General features: G+C 37.8%; 2 protein-coding genes across 27 annotated transcripts in view; both read right to left on the bottom strand.

The window, feature by feature from the left end:
- Positions 1-14,767, bottom strand: part of LOC125762403 (calcium-activated potassium channel slowpoke) — a 62,055-nt gene extending 47,288 nt beyond the window's left edge. For 18 of the 26 annotated variants that reach the window (XM_049424454.1, XM_049424440.1, XM_049424450.1 and 15 more), the window contains exons 1-6: positions 14,428-14,767; positions 10,967-11,125; positions 10,763-10,874; positions 10,446-10,597; positions 7,495-7,662; positions 4,814-4,905 (exon numbers count right to left, since the gene is read on the bottom strand). In XM_049424454.1, the coding sequence (XP_049280411.1) occupies positions 4,814-4,905; positions 7,495-7,662; positions 10,446-10,597; positions 10,763-10,874; positions 10,967-11,125; positions 14,428-14,757 (1,013 nt within the window). In that variant the 5' untranslated portion in view covers positions 14,758-14,767. Of the gene's footprint in view, positions 1-2,048; positions 2,141-4,813; positions 4,906-7,494; positions 7,663-10,445; positions 10,598-10,762; positions 10,875-10,966; positions 11,126-14,427 lie in introns of all 26 variants that reach the window. The other 8 variants (XM_049424446.1, XM_049424441.1, XM_049424457.1 and 5 more) reach the window with 2 other exon arrangements.
- A 973-nt stretch (positions 14,768-15,740) lies between these two features.
- On the bottom strand, positions 15,741-20,769 carry LOC125762424 (transcription elongation factor 1 homolog). The gene is made up of 3 exons (XM_049424492.1): positions 20,560-20,769; positions 20,163-20,464; positions 15,741-15,847 (listed from the first exon to the last, which is right to left on the bottom strand). The coding sequence occupies exon 2, from the start codon at positions 20,451-20,453 to the stop codon at positions 20,205-20,207; it is 249 nt and encodes an 82-aa protein (XP_049280449.1). The 5' UTR covers positions 20,454-20,464; positions 20,560-20,769; the 3' UTR covers positions 15,741-15,847; positions 20,163-20,204.
- Between the last annotated feature and the right edge of the window lie 100 nt (positions 20,770-20,869).

Raw genomic sequence — 20,869 nt, 5'->3', positions numbered from 1 at the left:
AATTTAAATAGCCGATACTTCACACACACATTTGTGATTTCACAAATGCTTTGGATTGTTCGATATATTGACATCTGTTATGAAAGCCACGCGGATGTAATTCACGTACCGTATGTACTACGGTGGTGGATAAGCGTCATAAATATCGTGTTAGATGTAAGATTAATAATAAAAAAAACAATCAAACACAATTCTCTAAAACCAATAACTGTAAGAGTTCTTCGGTATGAGAAAATCCTTCGACATGTTGTACCAATTAATCGGTAAATAGACTAGGGCCAAATTTGTAGGCAGAAAACGAAAATTACGAAACCAGCATGCAAAAAAAAAAACAAAAAGGAAGTTGTTATAAATAGCAAATCAATCCTAAATAGTGAATGCTCTTTATGAGAAAACTCAAATTGTAGACCTAAGTAAGGAAAGTCCAACTAAAATGCTGCATAATATTTGAATCCAGCTAAAGCTCATCATTGTATGAATTTCAAAGTTGACAATGAAACTGTTTAGTTGTATGTGTATCGTTTGTTTTTTAGGACGCATCACGCATCATTTCGATGCTAGATGCAACAATTGATCGTATCCAAGACACAACCGCACAAGAGTACAAAAGGGGATTTTAGGACAACGCCGCCAAGAAAGAATCATTCGTTTGATCGCGCCAAATGCCTGATAATAACGGTGCCATATCTGTTATAGTTTTGGCTAGCAAAATAAAACGAATGCAAAATGTGCAAATATGGGTTGTGAGTGAGAGCGGATATTGACAAAATAGCATCAAATGAAGAAGTCGCGAAATGAGCCGAAATACATGCCGCCAAGAAACCAATGCCTTTTTTGCTGTATGGTTGATCAAATTTAGTCAATCGAGATAATTGAAGATTGAAGATAAAAAAAAATCATGATTAGCCCTGGATTGTTATTGGTTTTCTTCATTCTCTTTCAAAAAGTCCTTTTGTTTACTCTACATTTCATTATATTTGTTTTACCGTTGACCTATCATTCATATCATTTATGTTTTTTTTTCTTTGGTTTCATTTTCCACAAAAGGTTTTAAAGATTTGAACATTAATTTTATGTAATGAAAACATAATTTAATTTGCCTTAGAAGGATAGGATCAATTGTCGTAGGTTAAAATGTTAAAATGATATCAAAGTTTGCTTTTACTAGCACAATCTACCTAAATAATGGAGAATCTGCCCAGATTAACTCATGATTATGAGGAACAATTCGAGATTATAGTAATAGTAATAGGTTAGGATACTTTTGGAACATTAAACATTGCTCATTGTCAATCATAACCGTTACTAAAAAATAAAAAAAAAATATAAAAATAAAACTTTACAACAATATTGTCATTATTGTTGAAGCGACCAAACAAACTCCATTATGTAGGTTTGACCATACTGTTTTTTTTTCTTTTTTTTGTTTGATGAAGGAAAGGGAATGAAACTTGTGCTGCTTGCTATGAAGTGTCGTGACAATACAAAAAAGAAAACAATATTTGAGGTGATGTTTTAATCTCTCCATAAAAACAACAACATTATGTCATACAAAAATTATATCAAAATACTCAAATATAAAGAAATATCACAAACACAGCAAGGCAAGCAACACATATTTCCAGCTTGTAATGAAGAATGTTAACGTATGTTTTCAACTAGAGAAACGGAAAAAACTATGATAAAGGAGCAAAAAAGGAGTGTGATTGTGAGTGTTTTTAATTCATTTATAAAAGAGAACGCGAAGGTAGATTTGCTTTATCTAACCATTAGATAACTTTCGAGTACAGGAAGATAATAATCATATGTTCATAACAGAAAACAAAGATAAACTAATTATAACCCATACTGGAAAGTCATTTATGTTTAATCAAAGTCAAATCAAAGTTGTAATTAGAATCGGAAAACCAAATCATAATCAAACACTATATCAATCGAGTAAAAAAACGGAACAAACCATAAAAAACTAATAAAAACGTAAAAATAGATAACCAACAAGGAAAACTTTAAACAGAGTAAACTTAGGTTAACTCGGTACGGCCGTGTACCTTCTTCTAACATCCTTAGTGTATTTGCCGCCGTACTTATTCCGCTGTGCTGCTAACTCTGTGATCTCCGGAATCCAACTAGCGAACACCGCCTATACAGGAGTATAAGGAATAGTATCACGCACACAGGAACATATTAATCAGAACGTAATGGGATTATTTGCAGCGCTCATATCACGATTCAGTACCGTCCATTTGCTTAATAGTAGTTGTGAGTTGCAGCGTACAATAGCGCTACAAACATTTGTAGTTTTTTTTGTCACATCGCATGGAACCCCATTTTGTTATCGAAATTTGCTATAATTGTTTTATAGTTTGTACACAATGTCATACTTTAAGATTTTTTACAACGTTGTTTTAAATTTTTTGTACAAACCGTACAAAAACCAACCTGTATGACCTACAACAGAACTTTTTGCATCTCTCTTCACACATCACTCCTCGACGATTCGCCTCACTTGTAAGCATAATTGTTTTCCATTGTGTGTTTTTTTTTTCATATTTTAAACAGTGATACAACTGATTGTCTTTATAGCCAGTCTTTGCCACCCTGTTTGTCATGTTGTTTGGCTGTCCATTAGTTGCACGATAAGACACTAATCTACTAATTATATTCGCCTGACCGACTAGGAAGTAAAACAACAACAAACAAATTCGATTCGTTCGAAAGTGATTGTTTTGAACAATGAAAGAACGAAAAGACGTATAATGGTTTGGATTCCAAAAAAATTGCACTATTGTCACGGCTAGGAATGTCATTCGCAAAATAGACACTCAAAACGTACGTTTCTATTGTTTCATATCGCTAAAATCGGAGCGTTCGAATAGAAAAGACAATGACATGTTTATATGTTGCCTTGCAAGCTCTATAAAATGTATCAAAATAAAAGGACATTCAAAACAAAAAGTCAGTGTTAATATCAAGTGTCTCTGAGACTACTTGTCGTCTAAAACAGTATGTTACAAGAAAAACGGAAAGTAACAAATTTGAGCGTGAAACTGGATGCAATACGAAACGAATAAACAAATTAACAGAATAGTGTCAATCGATGCAACATGATTAAAGTCTAAAATGTGTAACAATTATAACATCAATACATTGGTTTTTATTTTTTTTTTCTACGCGATGAACAATAGTAAAAATTTGAGGGTAATGGCATAAAGAAAAGTAAACGTGAATCGAAAAACAAATCAAACGTATTATCTAGAATCGTACTACTGAAGCTTTTTCTAAGAATTGTAAACATTTCTCTTGTATGTGTAAACATGGCTAAGTTTTTTGTTGTAGTTTCGCATTTCTATCGTACTATAATGTATTGAAACCAAAAAAAAATTACTGCATTTGAAATAATCGATTAGAAGACACTATCGCATTGATTTACAGACATTTTTTTATCAATAATTTTAAAAAACTTTACTATCTGGTTTTATTTGATTATCACTTTTCGAGTATCAACTTTGAAATATTATTTATATTGCAACCATAAGCATCGAGAAAATTTAATAAAGATTTCGTTTGCATTTCAAGTAAATTTGATTTTTAAGGAGCTTAATTTACTTGTTACATTATTACTTAAACAATTCTTAATTGACAAAGATAATGCTGCAACAAATCGACTATTTCAGTGTGCTCGAACGATACTCGGTTGCAAAATATGTAACCAATGTCAAAGAATATTATAAGTTTTGATAAATATCATCGTACATGAGGGTGTAGAGAATAGCATAGAACTCAGGTGTAACCAACAATGAGTTACTTATTTTTCCTATTAATCGTAATACAATTTGCTTTTAGTAAACCGTTTTAAAGTTCTTATTACTTAATAGCTACGACTATGCACTTGCTGAGCGGGATATGTATATCATATGTATATATAAATGCACATGTGCTACCGGTAGATAATAATGTATGAAACCAGGAAACCTTATCTGCGTTACGCACCGTTATTCTGTCTTCTTCAAACCGTTAACCATACCATACGCACACACACATTCGGGTTTATGAATATACTATGCACGCAATGCAACATATTTTGGCATTTGCAAACATTTTCCACACAAGAGCGTACAGTCCACGCACAGACCAAGTGTCAAGGTTAGTATTATTTAAATAAATTGTTAAATCGAATCGTACAGTGCTGTGTTCGGCAAAGTTAATCTATCTAGCGATCAACTGACACATCAGTTACAAGGAAACGATGCTTTGCACACAGGCACATACAGATGGGGAAGGTTAAGTTTGAAGTATAAGTATAGTATAAATAGATGCTGTCAAGATATAGAAGGAATATCAACAAATGTCAAAGGTAGCAAAGGTTTGAGGCAACATAAACACCAGCCAAACGCCACGGTTTTGCATCCAGCTGGTGTGCAACGTTAAGGAGTAGTGTTACCGGAACAATTACATGGCACACAGACACACAAACCGTACTCTTCATTCCGAACAGTGCTTCAGCAAAAAGGACAACTTCACGAGGGATGAGAACGCAACGCAATAAAAAAAAACAATGGAAAAATATTAATTGAAAACTCAGCGAAACGAGTAGGAAGAGCAAAACAGAATGCGTAAATCAGAATAAGGAAGAGAGTTGTTCGCAAAATGACTGTATGGATACGCAGCGGATAGGGTAGTGAGATATGGGCGGAACAGAGCGAGTAACTCAATCAGGACCGATAGATGGGACAACATAACATTGAATAAAAGTCATAGGCACAATTAACGTAATCAACAAAAATTTGGCTATACAGGCATTCGCTTCAACTACCTTTTTCCTTGCTCGCGCTTTAGTTCGCCGCCGTACTTAGAACCGCTACCAACAAGTTCAATAATTTCAGGAATACTGCTGGCAAACATTGCCTAAAAGAGTCAATTGAACTTCAATGATTGTGTCTGTAGGAAAGTGAGTTAAATGAAACTAAACAGTAGCAAAGAGGTGAAAAGATATTAGGATTTATTTGTTTGCATAACGCTTATGCTTATCACACCGAACGTAAGCGAGGCACTAACGAATGCGCTGCTAAACAAATAATGCCATTTGCAACAGGCGGTAAAAACAAGTATAGAAAAGTTTGAGAAACCAAAACAAAAAATGCCAGACAATTTTTGCAAGCTTCACTCCTTCCAACTCAAACAATCCCTTCCATTATATTCCACTCTTTCCTGAAATTCTTAAATCACACAACTCCTGGTTTTGGGTTGTAGCTCGAATACATCATCACCTCGCTGTACATAATAACCTATCCGAACAATAAAATAATACATACAATGGTAATATAAGACATGAGCTAGATTTGCCGACATTGAGCGAGCTAAGTATTGTCAAACCAGGAATCCAGGAACAGAACGAACGCAAAAGGAAATGCTTTTCTAATGCACTTAAGAAAGATGAATTGAAACGTAATGAAATCATATCGAGAGCTATACAAATTAATTATCTACTACATATGTTATGCGGCAGCCAGCATAAACGCCTCACATGCAAACATAATATTGTATTGAGTCAACTCTATCACGCTCGCGTTGTGGTATCACGTATTTCAATCTTGTATTTATGAAAGTCGTCACCTAGTTAAAATGGTAGAATTTCAAGCGATAGTGCGCTGCTATAGCATGCAAGGTGAATTAATAGAACATGGTCGAATGATTGTGTTTTCAGTTTCCTTGTCATTAGTTTCGTTACCTGTAATAACCAACAAAACAAAAATAACACTGTTGGTCACACGTTCGACCAAATCGAAAGTATCACAAAAGGAAAACAAAAGGATGTGTGTGTTTTTTTTTAATGAAAACTGTAGTGCCTAATATATCTAGACCGTGAAAAATAAAGCAAAATATATGTATATGTTGTATATTTCAGAATAAATAGTTTCGTGAAAAGAAAGAAAAATCGTAAAAACTCCTCTGAGATATTATTTTCCATAGAATGAAACAAAACACAAATACACTTTCGAATGTAAAATAAACAAACAACAAAATATACTTCACAACATAAAATTGCAACACAATCATAATTCGCTACTACTTTTCAAAGCGAAAACCGGCAGAGCATTCGGTGTCCAACTTGAATTTGTCAACTCAATTCAAATGCTTCGCCTACAGTGTTTGGAAAAGCGCACCAAAAAAAAATTACAAAAGAAAACTATCTGCTTGGCACCAAGCGATATATGCTACATGTATGCAAAGCCTGCATGAAAAGAAAAGCTGGCATTGAATGGTTCATATCTGTCATTGCTGGCGAGGAGAATTTGCTGGAGAATAAGCGATCATTTATAAACAATCTGACATCAATCAGCACTATCGTCTATATACCCGGTGGCATAACGCAGACGGTACATTGTGTGTGTTTTTTTTTAATTATTTTACAAATACCCTTACAGCTTTGTAGATAGGATATTATCGCACACCAAAAGCAAACTGAAAAATTGTTTTAAGCCGACAAAACATCTGATGACATTTTGGAACAACGTGTTACGTCATGCCTGTGCCGTTTGCGGTCCTGAATACGGGTGTTAAGGAAATACATAGCTTCTACCTTTTTGTACGACCCCTCTCACTAGCGTCTTATGTAAGGCAGTGTCCGAACACTTTCAATTTACTTGTGTTTGTTTAAGAATATATTGTGGATGGTACAACCACAACTTGAACACTTTGTTGCCTGTCCATCCATAAAGCGTAACATTAATGCATAATACTAAAAGCTACCCGTTCCCTCCGAAAACCCTCCCTTGGCGCATGTGCGTTCCATGCGGCCAGATTACGTTGTTTTACGTTCCGCCCAATAAGTTCCGGTGAGCAATTAAATACACAATCTACCTGATGGCGGATTTTTTACTTTACTCTGTTCAACATTAAGCTCCCGCAATCACCTAACCGCACATGGCGACACCAAAAGTTTAACGAAAGAACAACAAAAAATCCGCAACATACTAAACAAACTAAGAATACTGAAATAATTTAATTTATGTACGTAGAACTTTGCACCAGAGCGGATGCTATTTTGTTTCGACTGCTAAACTGATCGTGTTTTGTTTTTGTTTTGTGTGATCCATTTTTTTTGGATCAGAGTCACTGTACATAAGTATAACTGTACATCCAAACTACAGTTTCCCCAAAAAATTGGTTATCGGCGATCGATATGATCCGGTAGCTAGTATCGATCGTAAATGTTAACCGAAGTCACACGCACGACTAAATTTTGTGTGTTTTTTTTATTTAACCCGTCAGTACAAAGCGTGAATCACCAATAATCACACGCTGCGTGTACTGCCAAATGAATCGAGCTTTTGTTGAACTTTAAGTAAATCGATCAATGCAGATTTGCAAATATAAGTACAGTTAACGCGGAATGTGTCGAACAGAGAATTTTAAAAATTTGCGAAGAGAGATAAAGTAGTAGAAGTAAACAGAAATATGGACAGAGCCGCATAAAATGAAAAGATCACTTACCAAGCCAACAAGTAAAAAGAATACTAAAAAAGTTCGTCCGAGAACCGTTTCACAGTAAACGTCGCCATAACCTACTGTTGACATGGTGACAATGAGAAAATATACACATGTCCAATATGAGAGCTGTTGCGGATTATTGAACTCTAGCGGATCGCCAGAGTTTTCCAGCTGCAGAAAGAAGAAAATAAGAAAACAGTTACGAGAAAGGGAACAAAGAGAGAAAGAGAGAAAGAAAAAAAAGGAGAAAACACTGTATTAGTTTGCGGTCGTTCGTTACAAGTGGTAAGGGGTAGTAGTTGGGACGTGGGTGTACGAACGGGTTTACGAGTTGTTATAAAAGAAAAAAAATGTATTGGATAAGGAATGAAACAAACAATCGAAATGGTAAACAAATAAAAAATATGCATCCGTTTGAAAACCCTTTTCCGATGCACAAAGGTTTGCATTAGGCAGGGGCAGAACAATATAGCGACAGATATAAAAAAAACACCGACAGACCAATTGCTGCAATACGATTGCGAGCTGTACTGTTAACAGGATAGGATTCCGCAGCAGACCGCGTAGTATTGCTCGGTCATGGCTCATACATACCGCAACAACTTTGCAGCAATTGGTATGCAAATCTGCAATGCAATCTTCAAGGTACGTGAAACATTGCAAGCACATTTCAAGGTGTTGCTGTCAGAAAGGTTTTGAAGTTTCTTTACATCGTTCAAAAGACAAAAAACATAAAATCCAAACTTAAGTGATGGTAAACATATTGTTGCTTGAAATCGAAAATAATAAAAAGACTTACAAAACGAAGTACGAAGTCAAGATCAAAACATACTCAATCTATTTGAATGTCTTTGAAATGGGTGCATAATGCAATTGTGGTATATAGTAGGACAAACAAATATATTCGAATACGACAATAATAACCATTGTATTCAAATACTACTTTTTAGAGCACAAAACAAAACGTGACACTAGTTAGGAGTGGGGAGATAAAAAATTGGAGCTCGATTAGGTCAAATTTACCAGAAGTAAAAAAATACAGCAGCTTTAGTTTTACGATACTGTTGACATGCGCGAAAGAAAAACAAAATTTTATGCAATTTCGGCTAAAATCATTTATGACCGGTATGTCACGTACGTAAGCATGTGCGTAATAAAAAAAATTCGAGCCTCTTCAAATTCGTTAATTTTCCCTGCAAAACAAAAGCCTTTTTCAGCTTGTTCTACTGATTATTTACGCAGCAATAGAACCCCCCTAATCGAATATGTATTTGCTTCACAAATGCATTACGAACGTAAATTTCGATGAAAAAATAGAACAAAATATCATATAATTTATATACTTCTTCAAAATATAAAAGAACAATGATTTGTTTTTTTTTATATTTCACAAGTAAAATAAAAACCAAAAAGAAGGGAAACAAAAACTGCAAAACATTCGAAATAGAGCGCATGAGGACGATGTTTGTGCATAAGAATATTCTGTCAATAAAACTAAATACGTATAAGAATCAAACTCTACAAAACGATAGTATTTGCATTATGTTTTGTTTCGTGTATTATTTTCTTTTGAATCGGCTTCCTAAGCTACAATCGCAAAAAAATGCAACAAAAAAAAGGATAAATACGATGCAGAATTATTTCGATAGTTTAAACGTAAACGTTACGTGGTATGAATATGCATTTGTTTTCTTTTAATATTTTTTTTTGTATCTTATAATGCATAATGGAAAGCTATCTCATTCTCATTTGAGAAGCGCAAAATGGAACAAAAAAAAACAACAAGCAAGGTATCAACAAATGTGTAAAAAGGATGTTTTTGCGTATTGCGTAATGTTTTTTTTGTATTGATTTTGTTTGCACTTTTGACTTTAGCATTCAATTTTTGCCATACACCAAATAAGAAACAAAACCGTATGTTCTAAAAAAGCTGAATGGAAAAGAGCTGCGTTTTTTTTATTATATTGCATAGGTGTTTTCGCTTTCGAATCGATAAAAGACCGAATAATGAAAAAACGTTTGCAAATCATTCGCTTCAAAATTCAACTACTGATATTCAAGTATAGTAGAATGGACTTAAAAGTGGAACGATACTCACCACCGAATGTAGGATACATTCGCGTAAAACGGAACATAATTATGCTAAAGCGCTGCTGTACAAGTAGTTTCTATGCGCATGCAGCACCTTTATCGCACACGTTGCCAAAATTTGTGCCAACTCAAGATGCGCATGTGTGTGTGTAAGTGTGTCTTGCAGTGAATTTGTGTGTGATCAGTTCGGCGGGCCGAACATATGGCAGGAGTAATTGTGTAATCTGGCGTGTGAGCACAAATAAGTTGTACAACTTTTGACAACGGTCGACATTGTCTATATCATATGTTTTAGCATAATCATTTGTCCAATCGCAATCATACTTACTCAACCACAGAAATGTTGAGATAGATCGAAGGAAATTACGAATATTTACCAACCAACACTGGCTGGCATATGCTTAAAGACAGCTTTCAAGGCGTTTGGCATAATTTTACAGCATAATAATTGCTACTATGCTGTTTCTTTTGTGCAGGCTTCCCAGCTTTTGGAACATGTACTTGTAAATGCTAGAATAAATCTACGTTTCATGTTTCGCTTCACTTGAACCGATGTTCGCAATTGATCTGTATTTACTACTCGATTAGCTATGCAGTTTCGGTACCGATCAAATGGATTAGAATTGATCAATTATCAACACGCGTATTTTTTGCCGTCCTAATATGATTAAATTTTCTTCTAATACGTACACGTATTGTAATGCAAACTAAACTAACTTTGCTTTTTGCTGCGTTTTTTTTTAAACAATTACCACCAAACTTATGCATCTCAATCGTTTCTTTTTGCATTCACGCTCTGTGTGACCGCTAGTCGTTACATTTTTACAATATGCACATATAACCACACCAATGTATATACTCACCAGATGAATAATTCCAGCAGCTGTCAACCACACTGATATAAAAATTGATACTAATTGTGCCAAACGTATTGAACTAGATGTTTTAAGTATATTTAAATATTGTAATATGTCTGGAACAGTCATAAGACGCAGCGCTCGTAGGAAACGTAACCCTAAAACGAGAATAAAAAGAAAAGCCAAACACCCGCGGGGAATAAAAAAAAGCAAACCAAAAGCCGTGGAAGGGTAGGCGCAGTATGGTAAAGTAAAAGTACAGATTCAAATAAGATCGATTAGTAGTTTCGATGTATGTTTATACCGGATCGTGCAACACTTACCAATCCATGTACGGTCAAGGTATATGGATACAAAGGACGGGGGTATCGTGAAGTAATCTACAAAACTGTACATCTCCAACATGAACCAAAGTTTATCTGATGCCGCTATGAACTGTAAAACAAACATGAGTTTAAAAACGATTATTCAATGTGTAACCCCTTTTCCCAGTCAACAGTCAAGAGCAGCACTGCTGCGTTGCTTACCCGTATAAAAAAGTAAACCATAAAAAATATGTTGAAGGCTAGGTCAATTTGCTGCGTAATATTGTTGCTCCATTTCTGACACCTTTCCACTTCTTCGTTAGACGCATCGATGAAATAAATGATGAGAGAGGCGATACTGAGAATAAATACGAGAACAACCTGCAAATAGAAAGTAAACGTTTCAGTTAATGTGGTACATTGACAGACTGTGTAAATGCATAAATAATATCATAACTAGCAACGTGTAGTTAGCAAACAAATTTGTAACAGTTGCGTATCGAAACCATATGCATACGAATGGAATATAACAGGTTGAAGCACCATGCGCCTTCATCTGGTATGAACCACAAGGCGTCTCCATTCGATGTGAACCACCAGGCGTCTCCATTCGATGTGATACACCATGTGTTTCGATTTAAATCTATCTGAAACATGAAAATGAAAATGACTAACTTTCCACATAGTTGTACAACATCGAAATGCGACTCATTTCCCATTGAGACCCGTCTTTAATTCACGCCAATCAAGTCCACTGGGAGCGCAATGCGTGTCAACAATGCGGATTAAATTATGCACAAATATTACGAGCTAGAGCACGAAAATCTCGTGAGGAACAAAGATAAAACGAAAGGTTCCTCCGAAAGTATTGGCGCATTAATTATTTTGAAAGCAAAACTGTAGCAAAGATGAATATCTAAACCAGACATCATTAATCTAAAGCTAATTGCTTTATTGTGTTAATCACAATAGGGAAGAGGTTATTTCTTTATTCAAGCTTTATCACCATGAAGGTGTGTAACAAGAATAAAATTTCTTTACACCGAAAAGTATCAGAAACATTACAATTAATCGAACATTATTATATTGATACATTATTAATTGTTTCGTATTTTACCCAGCGGAAGGGCACATTGCTAATACATGGAAACACAGGTTTCAAAAATGTATTTCCGTTGGCGTTTGCAAAATTGCCACAATCGACGACACCTGTTGCCTAATCACGTTTGACGGACATTTCCGTCAAATGGTAAATGCACACAATGCCACTAGTCGCCTTGTCAACATATGCGAACAGAAATCCTTCACTACCCACTATCATTCCATCTAAAGCATCTAGGAATTTGGCGAATAAAAACTGTACGAGTTCCATCTATAAGCATGATAAAGACAATTTAATGCACCGACTAACACTACAATGGAAACATTTTAAAACGGCACGGCATAATTGGGAATGACCTCGTTGGATCCGGCAATGTAGGTGCGCCCAGTTGCCATTTTCGTACGACGCGTCTGAGCGGGATCGCTGAGCAATGCATGCCCAGGATCAATTATTTGCATGTGCTTCGGTAAGGTAGCACCTAAACGGAAAATAACAACCTTTACAACACGAACAGGGCAAAAAATGGTATATTATCGAGTACAAAAGCAAAAGCGACGGCCGTACCGTAGGCTTAAAAATAGACAGCATTTACGGAGGAGGCTTTAGACGTTTGCCAGTCGTATAAAGTTGGCAGGCACAGTCAAACCCCGGGCGTAGAAAAAGAGCGTCCTAAATCGTGACCTAAATGGAACACGTTCGCTCGCCCACTTCTTTTCCTGTCGGTGGGTTATGCTTTCTAACTTTTGCATTGTTTTCTTTGCCTATTGCTACGCGTTATAACGCAATAGTGTCAGAATACACCACCAACACTACCACTGCTTAGAATGAGGTAGAACGCGCACTTGTTTGTGGAAATGGTTTCCTATTAGGTTTATACGAAATAGATATGTGGAACATGATAACACAAGCCACATTCAAACGATAATTAAAAAGTGTATAATATTTCGCGCATTAAACGATTTATCATATTATGGCAATAGTTTTCTAGCTTTAAAACTTTCGCTTTAGTATTGCTTTCACTCGTAGATTTTAATGCGTCTTTGTACGTACCAGCCAATGGCGCGATAGTTTGTCGTGACAATCATTTAAACCTCAATATAAAAATAGCTCCTAAAATTAAAATACTAGACGGCGCTTCGAATAATGTCGTACACGCTGTGGCTTTCAAAAGGTCGCGACTCATAAAAAACGGATTCTCGTAAACATATGCACATCGTTCACAATACTGCAAGGCCAGGATAAGGTTATGTAAAAAAAACACCGTTTGCTCGCAACATGCCCTGTCAATGAACTGTTCCGCAGGAAGAACTGCCACAAGTACATGAATATTGACCGGCCCACCTGGCACTGGTTTGATTAAAAATATTTTCTACCTTTCTGCTTGCTACCATCATTTCGCTCTAAGGACGCAATTAGATGTTCAATAAATCAATCCCATGCTTAATTAGATTTCTCTGCTTTTCCTCCTTTCCATCGGTATGTTCCTTTGCAAAAAAAAGGTAGTACGATCCGCCGACCACCAATCCAATTCGATCAAGTGTTTGGATAGAATTGCATTCACTCTTCAATTATGATTTATGATTCAAAATTTTTGTACACACGGGTATGCTAGAAGAACGATCAAATCAATGTTCTAGAACCTATACCATGTACGATGGTGCCATACTCTAAATTAAGATATACTTTGCGTCACCATATTTCAAACTACCAGATTGAAGCCAAGCAACAACTCAAAGATGTGCTTGTTAATAGTGATCGGTCTAAGATTCATTTTATGCAGATAGCATTAACAGGTATTCAGCGAAAAAATGTTCATGAAACCAATAACCAAACCATGCTGGAAATATCGAAGTTATCAATTTTAAAGCTTAAAAGTTCACAAATGTGTAATGAAATGAGCCCAAACGCTATTTCAAAAAGTTTGGTCTAATCAATATATATTTTCCAAATACGAAGTTTCGTAGTATTTACATCGACATTTCCTGGAATACTTAATATTTCATTTCAACTTCAAGAGAGCCAGAGCCAGGGCATGAATAATTTTTATGTTTTAAATTGTATGGAAATTTTTGTTCAATTCGACAGGAACATAGCATGTCGAAAATAGAAACAAACAATATGCTTGCATTTTTAAAAAATATTCTGAAAAATTCTGAAAAACACTCCGATAGTGTAGCAAACGACATAACGTAACTTTCAAGCTGAACATTACATGCGAAACAGCTGCATTAAGCTACCGAAAGCTGGTACAGTATCCCTACACGAACTTGAAGATAAGCGGATTTTAAAATTTGATACCTAACTTTGCTAGTTTATTGTATAAAATTAAATTTAGAAAACTTGGTGAACATTTTTTACTCATTTTTGCTCTCAAAGGTATTACGAATAAATAAATGAACTTTCAATTGTAAATTATATCGGACCCGGAATAGACATACTTCGTACATACGGAGTACTGCGGAAACAATGCACCACCGGGACTATATGTATTTTACCCACAAATTATCCTTTAAAAAGTTCATTTGTAGACGCTATAGTTGAATTTGTCTTTCAGTGTTAATACAAAATGTGCGATGCTTACCAAGATTCGTCCGGTAGTCGTCTGTCCCGAGATCAGCTCTCCGGCCCAATCCTTTGCTTCGGTCATAAAGGTCCCCTCGAAGTCCTGCTTGCCTTGACGGGACGCTTTCTGTTCCTTCTGCTTCGGATCGTTCGGAGCCAGCTCGGGCTCCTTCCGACAGCACAGGAAGGCGAAGGCGCGCCATAGCAGCACGGCCAGCAGGCCGGCCAGGAAAGTGAAAATGCTGGACAGGAGAAAGCACCACCATTTTCGTACTCGGAGACAATCATCAAGATCGGTCGGTGGTAGCTCCGTGGTCAGTACTGATTGCTCCTCGTCACAGCCCGACATCCCCTCGATCCCGCTGGTAAGCCTGATGGGGGATCGAGAACGCACACCGCTGCACACTGGTTGTCAACTTTCTAGCTGTAGTCATTGGACATGACGTCGTGCCTCACGGAGCAGACGAGGCGATCGCACGAACGATCGGTGCGCAAGCAATCGAACGACGCCAGTGGAACGGCACTCAGTAAACGACAGGCTCTTCACTCAGCCCACACGCACAGCCCACCGCAGAGGAACGCAGACGCTCACCGACACCGACAGCAGCGCACGATGCAGCGGGAAGCTTCGATGCGTGCACCGAACCCTTCACGACAACGTAATACGTAATAACGCTCCTTTGACCGTTTCGAGACGTTTTGGGACTAGAAATCAATTTTTCCGAACGAGTACACACTTTCCTTCTTACTTTTTGCTGCACGTCCTACTTCTTCTGCTACTTCCGGCTGACGCGTTCACACCAACACACAGACGCACGCTGCACGAGCATGGGGAGCCACAACACCAAGGCGTTTTGTTTTTTCTTCCTTTGCTACACTGCTTCCGGTCTTTGCGTTTTTCTATTAGAATTAGGTCACGGCATGAGCGAGCGAAGCGAATGAACGGAATGTAGCACCACAAGCGGGTCGCCCACTAGAGATAGCGCAGGATAGTACACACACTCACACAAACACACACACACTTACTCAGACGTTTGTGTGAGAGCTAAGAGAAGATTAAATGGATATAGTGTACTGCAGGGCGGAAGGTAGAAGGGCATGAAGCCACACTGCACACTGTGTTGGAATCTTACAAAATCTCACTCATTTTGTCTTGTGTTTTTTCGCTTTGAATTTCAATATACACTCACACACAGCTACTACGATGATGCAAAGGAAACTTGGTGACGTTGTGTTTCCTGTTTCCGTCTTAGGTTCGCTTTTTTTTCGTAGCGGAAATCAAACTTCTTCTAATTCTCCGTTTTTCTCCCGAACAATGGTTGAGGAAGAACTGCGTCCTGGAGTTTTTTTTTACCACCCAACAACCACTACTACCCGCCTTCCAGTAATTATTTTTCACTGTTCCACTCTCACTAGCACTGACGTTTTGTGTTCCATATCTATCGAAGAAAGGAAATAAAGCTGGATTTTTTTATATTGTTCAATAAAACACGAAAACGCTGTCAAACCACACGTAATGTGACCGCGGTTGCAACATAATCAACAAGGACTACTGCGATCGATGTCTATTTCCTCTCACATACAAACACACACGTACAAGCCCACACACACACACACACGTACAGGTCTTTGTTCGTGATTCATTCGTTGTTTCTATTGCCCACTATGAGCAACGTTATCAGTTACATTCGTGCGATACTCATAAAAAGACAAAACAAATACCTGAAATACGCGTTATATAATAAAACCAAAAAACGAAAAGCTCTCCGAGCCCACCGTTACGACAGGATGGCACAGAAAAATTGAAAGAAAGGAGCACTTCCGCTACACCAGATAGCGACAAATAATGGGGTTCAAGCAAGCGTAGGGGCACATAGTAAAAGAGGAGAAAGAGAGAGAGAGAGCAATCAGAAAATTATGAGCACTAGAACGTAACCTTTTGTAAGGTGAGCGGATGAAATCACACAGGAAGAAGAAAGAAAGAGAGAGCGAGAGAGAGCGAGCGCGCAAGAATGAGTTAGTGAGAACTGTTAAAAATTTCACTCCGCGCCATCTTTTGTGCGGGGTGAGCTGCGTATGCTTCGATGTGATATCCCGGGCTGTAATTTAGGACAGAAGAAAGAAAACTGACGCGTTGGATTGCATTTCGGGACCATCAACGGGCATCAAGCTGGGGACTGTACCGCCATCTAGCCTAAGCATGAGGAATCGATTTGCTTACATCCTGCTGAGCAATTAACTTGAAGAAAGGGAAAAACCAAGAATTCCATTGCCTACCAAGCTACAATTATTTCGATTCACCGTTACCGTGTGTGACCCATGATCGGAAGGTTTCATTTACCTAGACCACCGCTCTAGTACCGCTTTTACTTTGTACCATCACGCGCTTATATATTCTCAAGCTCACTCTCTCGTTCTTTCACATCACATCCACTAATATTAATCGGAGAAAGAAATGGCTTTTTTGTCCAAAAAATTGTTGACAAGTGTGTGCTTGGCTGTACAACGAACGAGCCCTAAACGAACGGGCTTTTATTCGTTTCTACTGTTGTCTTGAGATTTTTTCAAAGAAACCCAGATTTTCTTTACTGCTTACACAATAGATAGAAGCAATTCATGCAAGCTGTCAGATGAACTTTCTTTCCCATTTGCTCTCTGGAAGTGTTTGCTCTTTGTAATAAACTTTGGATGCTCTCACTGCCTTTTGTCTACTACAGGTTTTGCGCTATCCATTCCCTTCATTGTGAAGAACCAGCGCCATAGAAAAAAAAACTCCAGAGGAGTGTAAGTCAGGTCCTACTGTACCTAAATGACTCATTGGAACAATTATTATTCTTCTACTCAATTCAGCTTTAACGCTTTAGGCGATCTTTGAATAAAATGTTGGACAAAACTTCATACGCAAGTCACCAATCGTGACAAAACTTCATGTGGAGAGCTTCCGGTAATGACCTTTCGTCATATTACAGACCGCCCGTGTAGCACTAATGAATCGCATCTACACTTGCACCAATTTTCACCGAACGATCCCCCGCCAGGATAGTCGTCATTCGAGTCGTTTTTTTTTTAAATTAAGTCTACTGTACAGCTTAGAAGGTTTCGGCTGATTACATTACTAACAACCAAGGCTAAGATGATTTACTTTCACATCACCATTCGCGACAAGGGACACGGCCAAAATCACCGAAATGTGAAGAGAAAAAAAACAACACGGAAAACACCTCCAACGGCGGAAACCCTAGAGCACGGAAGGAATGATGGAAATGAGTACTGGCCGCATACACCCTGTTAGGCACGTTTTCTATTCACCGACTCTCTGGGTACCATTATTTAGATGACTTCTCCAAAAATTCGCTCGATATCGTCGTCGGCACATTCACATCGTCTGTTACGACCGGGCGCCTCCATCATGAAAGAACAAAAAAAACTCGACCTGTAGTGCTTTCGCAGCGGGAGAACGCAAATGCTCACGCACTCGCTCACATATATCGCTATATACCAACATAATTTCTCCCTTCATTTGCGCTCTCCGTTATCTAGCTATAGGTGGGTAATGGAAAAAAAGAACAGAAAAACAAACATGTCTCTCTTCCGTTGGATGATGTTGATCCCGACCGATGCTCAACATTTCATACTTGTTTCATAAATATTTGCTTCTACTGCTCACGATTCTTTCATCACATGTGAGCAGCACCGTTTTCTCACCGTACGGACTATGCTCGCTGTCGCTCAATGCTCCCGACCTTTTTATAGATCGTTTCTCCTACTTTCAACTCGCCCTTCCAAATACTTTCATATCGCTGTACCGTTTACTCGCAATCTTTCTCGCTCATTCTTTTTCACTATGGCGCAAGGGGCTAGGTTATGGTGGGGGGTAGCGGGTAGCGCAGATGATCCTTTTTTTCGGAAGATGAAAAAACATGGCCTGTGGCTCGAATTTTTCCTAGGCTGACCCGTAACATTTTTTTCTTCTTTTTGCACTAGTCACAAATTACATTTCATTTGAAGCACTAATGTGAAAAGGCTTATCATGGAACTTCCCAGTTAGACAAAGCACCTACACACGCACACACATATGCACGCACACACACACACACACATACTATTAGGTAGGTACATAGTTTTTAATTGCTAAGTAAAATTATAAAACTCCCTTTTTCCTTTGTAACACTGCACAAATATGTTCCGCACAAGCGAATGTAACGCCACCATAATGCACCAACGTTGATGGAAAATTCTGCAAACATTAGTAAAATTTTCCTTCCAGCTACCAGTAACAAATGGTGCCACGAGAAAGAGGAGGGGTCAAAAGTTCGATCGAATCGATAGCACACAAATTTTAACTTTACAGACTAAAAATTCGACTCCCCGCGGTAAAAACTTATCACAAATCAATGGCTAGGTGCTGGGGCACAACTTTTCACTGCGAAACGATGAAAAAACTTAGTGCAAATGATGAAAAATGTAGATTGAAAATTCCTGCACATCCACGTACACACAGAGACACACCAGTTCAGCAGTACAGGGCCCTTCTATGCTGCTCCATTTTTTCTGCAGTACACCACCCCGAATGGCAGTCGGTTAGCCGAGCGAATCGTTACCTTCACGGGCGAGATCTAGCACAGTTCTGATGGAAAATTCGTGCTCTCACACATTTGGATCCCCCGCTCGATCGAACAGAGCGCTTAGCGCGGCATGGGGTTTTTGGCAAAAAAAAAAACGCGTGTGAAAATGAGAATGCGTCCGCACTACGGATACACTACGGCTGCGCCAGGCCAGGGTTGGCTGCCATGCCGTTGTATCGTGTACCGAAATTCAAAATATCATTCATTTTATCCCGATAAAAGCTACATTATACGTTACGTTCGTATCGACCTATGGAGTGATAATAAGACAAAAAGCCGTCAATCTTAAATATAAATATGATCGACTGTGAAGTAATGTAAGCTCCCCGCTTTATTTGCAATCAAACCCCTGTATTAGAATATCGAACAAGTCAACCAAAACATTGCGGATATAACTCTCGGCTAAGTACCAATCCAAGTACCAATCCAAACCAAGTATTGTGGTTTTCGCTAACATTATATATTGCCTAACATGGGCAACTAAATTCTACGAGGGCGGAATGTTTTCATTGATCTTTTCAAAAATTTCAACCCAAAAAAGGGCTTCCAACAGTTGAAAGGTTTTCTTTTCTCATTTCGTTGTTAACCGTTCTGTTCTAATATCATAATAGATGGCGCTGTAAGCGTTCAGGAGATTTGAACAAATAATCATTTTTAAAGAGCCCATGCAAAACAATGGTAAATTAAAACAATTTCATGTGTAATTGTGTGTGTGAGGATAATACACTCGATAGAACAACTCTATCGTTGATAAGTTTCATAGAGATTTGATAAGGTAAATTGTACATTGCTACCTTTCTTGCCAAATCTTCTAACAGCAATACAGTCGTCTGAAATGCCAGCAAAAACAACCACTTTGGACGGTCGCTTTTACATGCTACACAATGTGACACGACCATGGAATAAATTCTAAAATATGTGTTTGTAGAAAAACAATCAAACTTACTTTTGTAATGCTTCAAACTAAAGGCAAACTGTTCGTTTCGAAACTGTCATCTTTTTTCCTTGCAGCGACCCGAATGCGCATCGTCTTCTTGTTCGACCGCTTGGATTGTACGTCGCATTCCAATGTTATATAGCTTAGCAAATTGATTTATTCTTGTTAGACATTAGTTTCCTTATTACATACCAAAGACCAATTCTCGGCAAATTTGCTATCAGATTTGCGTACTTAGTTTGCCGTCTCACAAGCGTCCACCCAATCGTTGTACACATCTACCGGTTCCGATAGGAAGTTTATCGACGTTTGATACTCCTCCAAACATACGCGACATAATATCTTAGCTGAGTTTTTGGGCTTATCCATTTTTACCTCGCAGGATTTTTCGTGGTTGCAGAATGGGCAGTTGAATTGCTGATCCAATGGTTCAATGTTCTTGCGCTTCGGTGGTGGCTTCCTTTTCGATTTTCTACGCCCCATTGTTCTACAATCTGCGGAAGAGCAAAACACACATTAGACATTAACTGACTTGGGAGGCGAGCGGAATGGAGCATTTGTGTTATGATTTTCTTTATTTTGCGCTTACATTTTTCGCACGAAAATCCGGCAAAACTTTGTTTACACTTGCGATTAGCCCGGGAGAACGCCAAAATGTTGTTGCATTTGTTGTTTTCTTTATCGACTGTCAATTGCTGACGCTCAATCTGTATATACGCGTAGATTGCATACTCCACTTATTCGATCAGGCTGGGCAATATCAGACCTGCCAGTGTGCTGAACTTTGAAGAAATAAAAAGATAATACTAGCAGATTATTACAAACCATTTTTGCACACACAAAACGGAACCAAACTGCAGTAATTATTAAATACATTTGTTTTTCTTTCTAGTTGGATA

This window comes from Anopheles funestus, chromosome 2RL, assembly GCF_943734845.2.
Source record: "Anopheles funestus chromosome 2RL, idAnoFuneDA-416_04, whole genome shotgun sequence".
Taxonomy (NCBI): domain Eukaryota; kingdom Metazoa; phylum Arthropoda; class Insecta; order Diptera; family Culicidae; genus Anopheles; species Anopheles funestus.
This window is presented reverse-complemented; position numbering and strand designations above follow the sequence as displayed.

Bases quoted from the DNA above. Each gene is read 5' to 3' on its own strand.
- LOC125762424 (XM_049424492.1), bottom strand. From the start codon at position 20,453: ATGGGGCGTAGAAAATCGAAAAGGAAGCCACCACCGAAGCGCAAGAAC.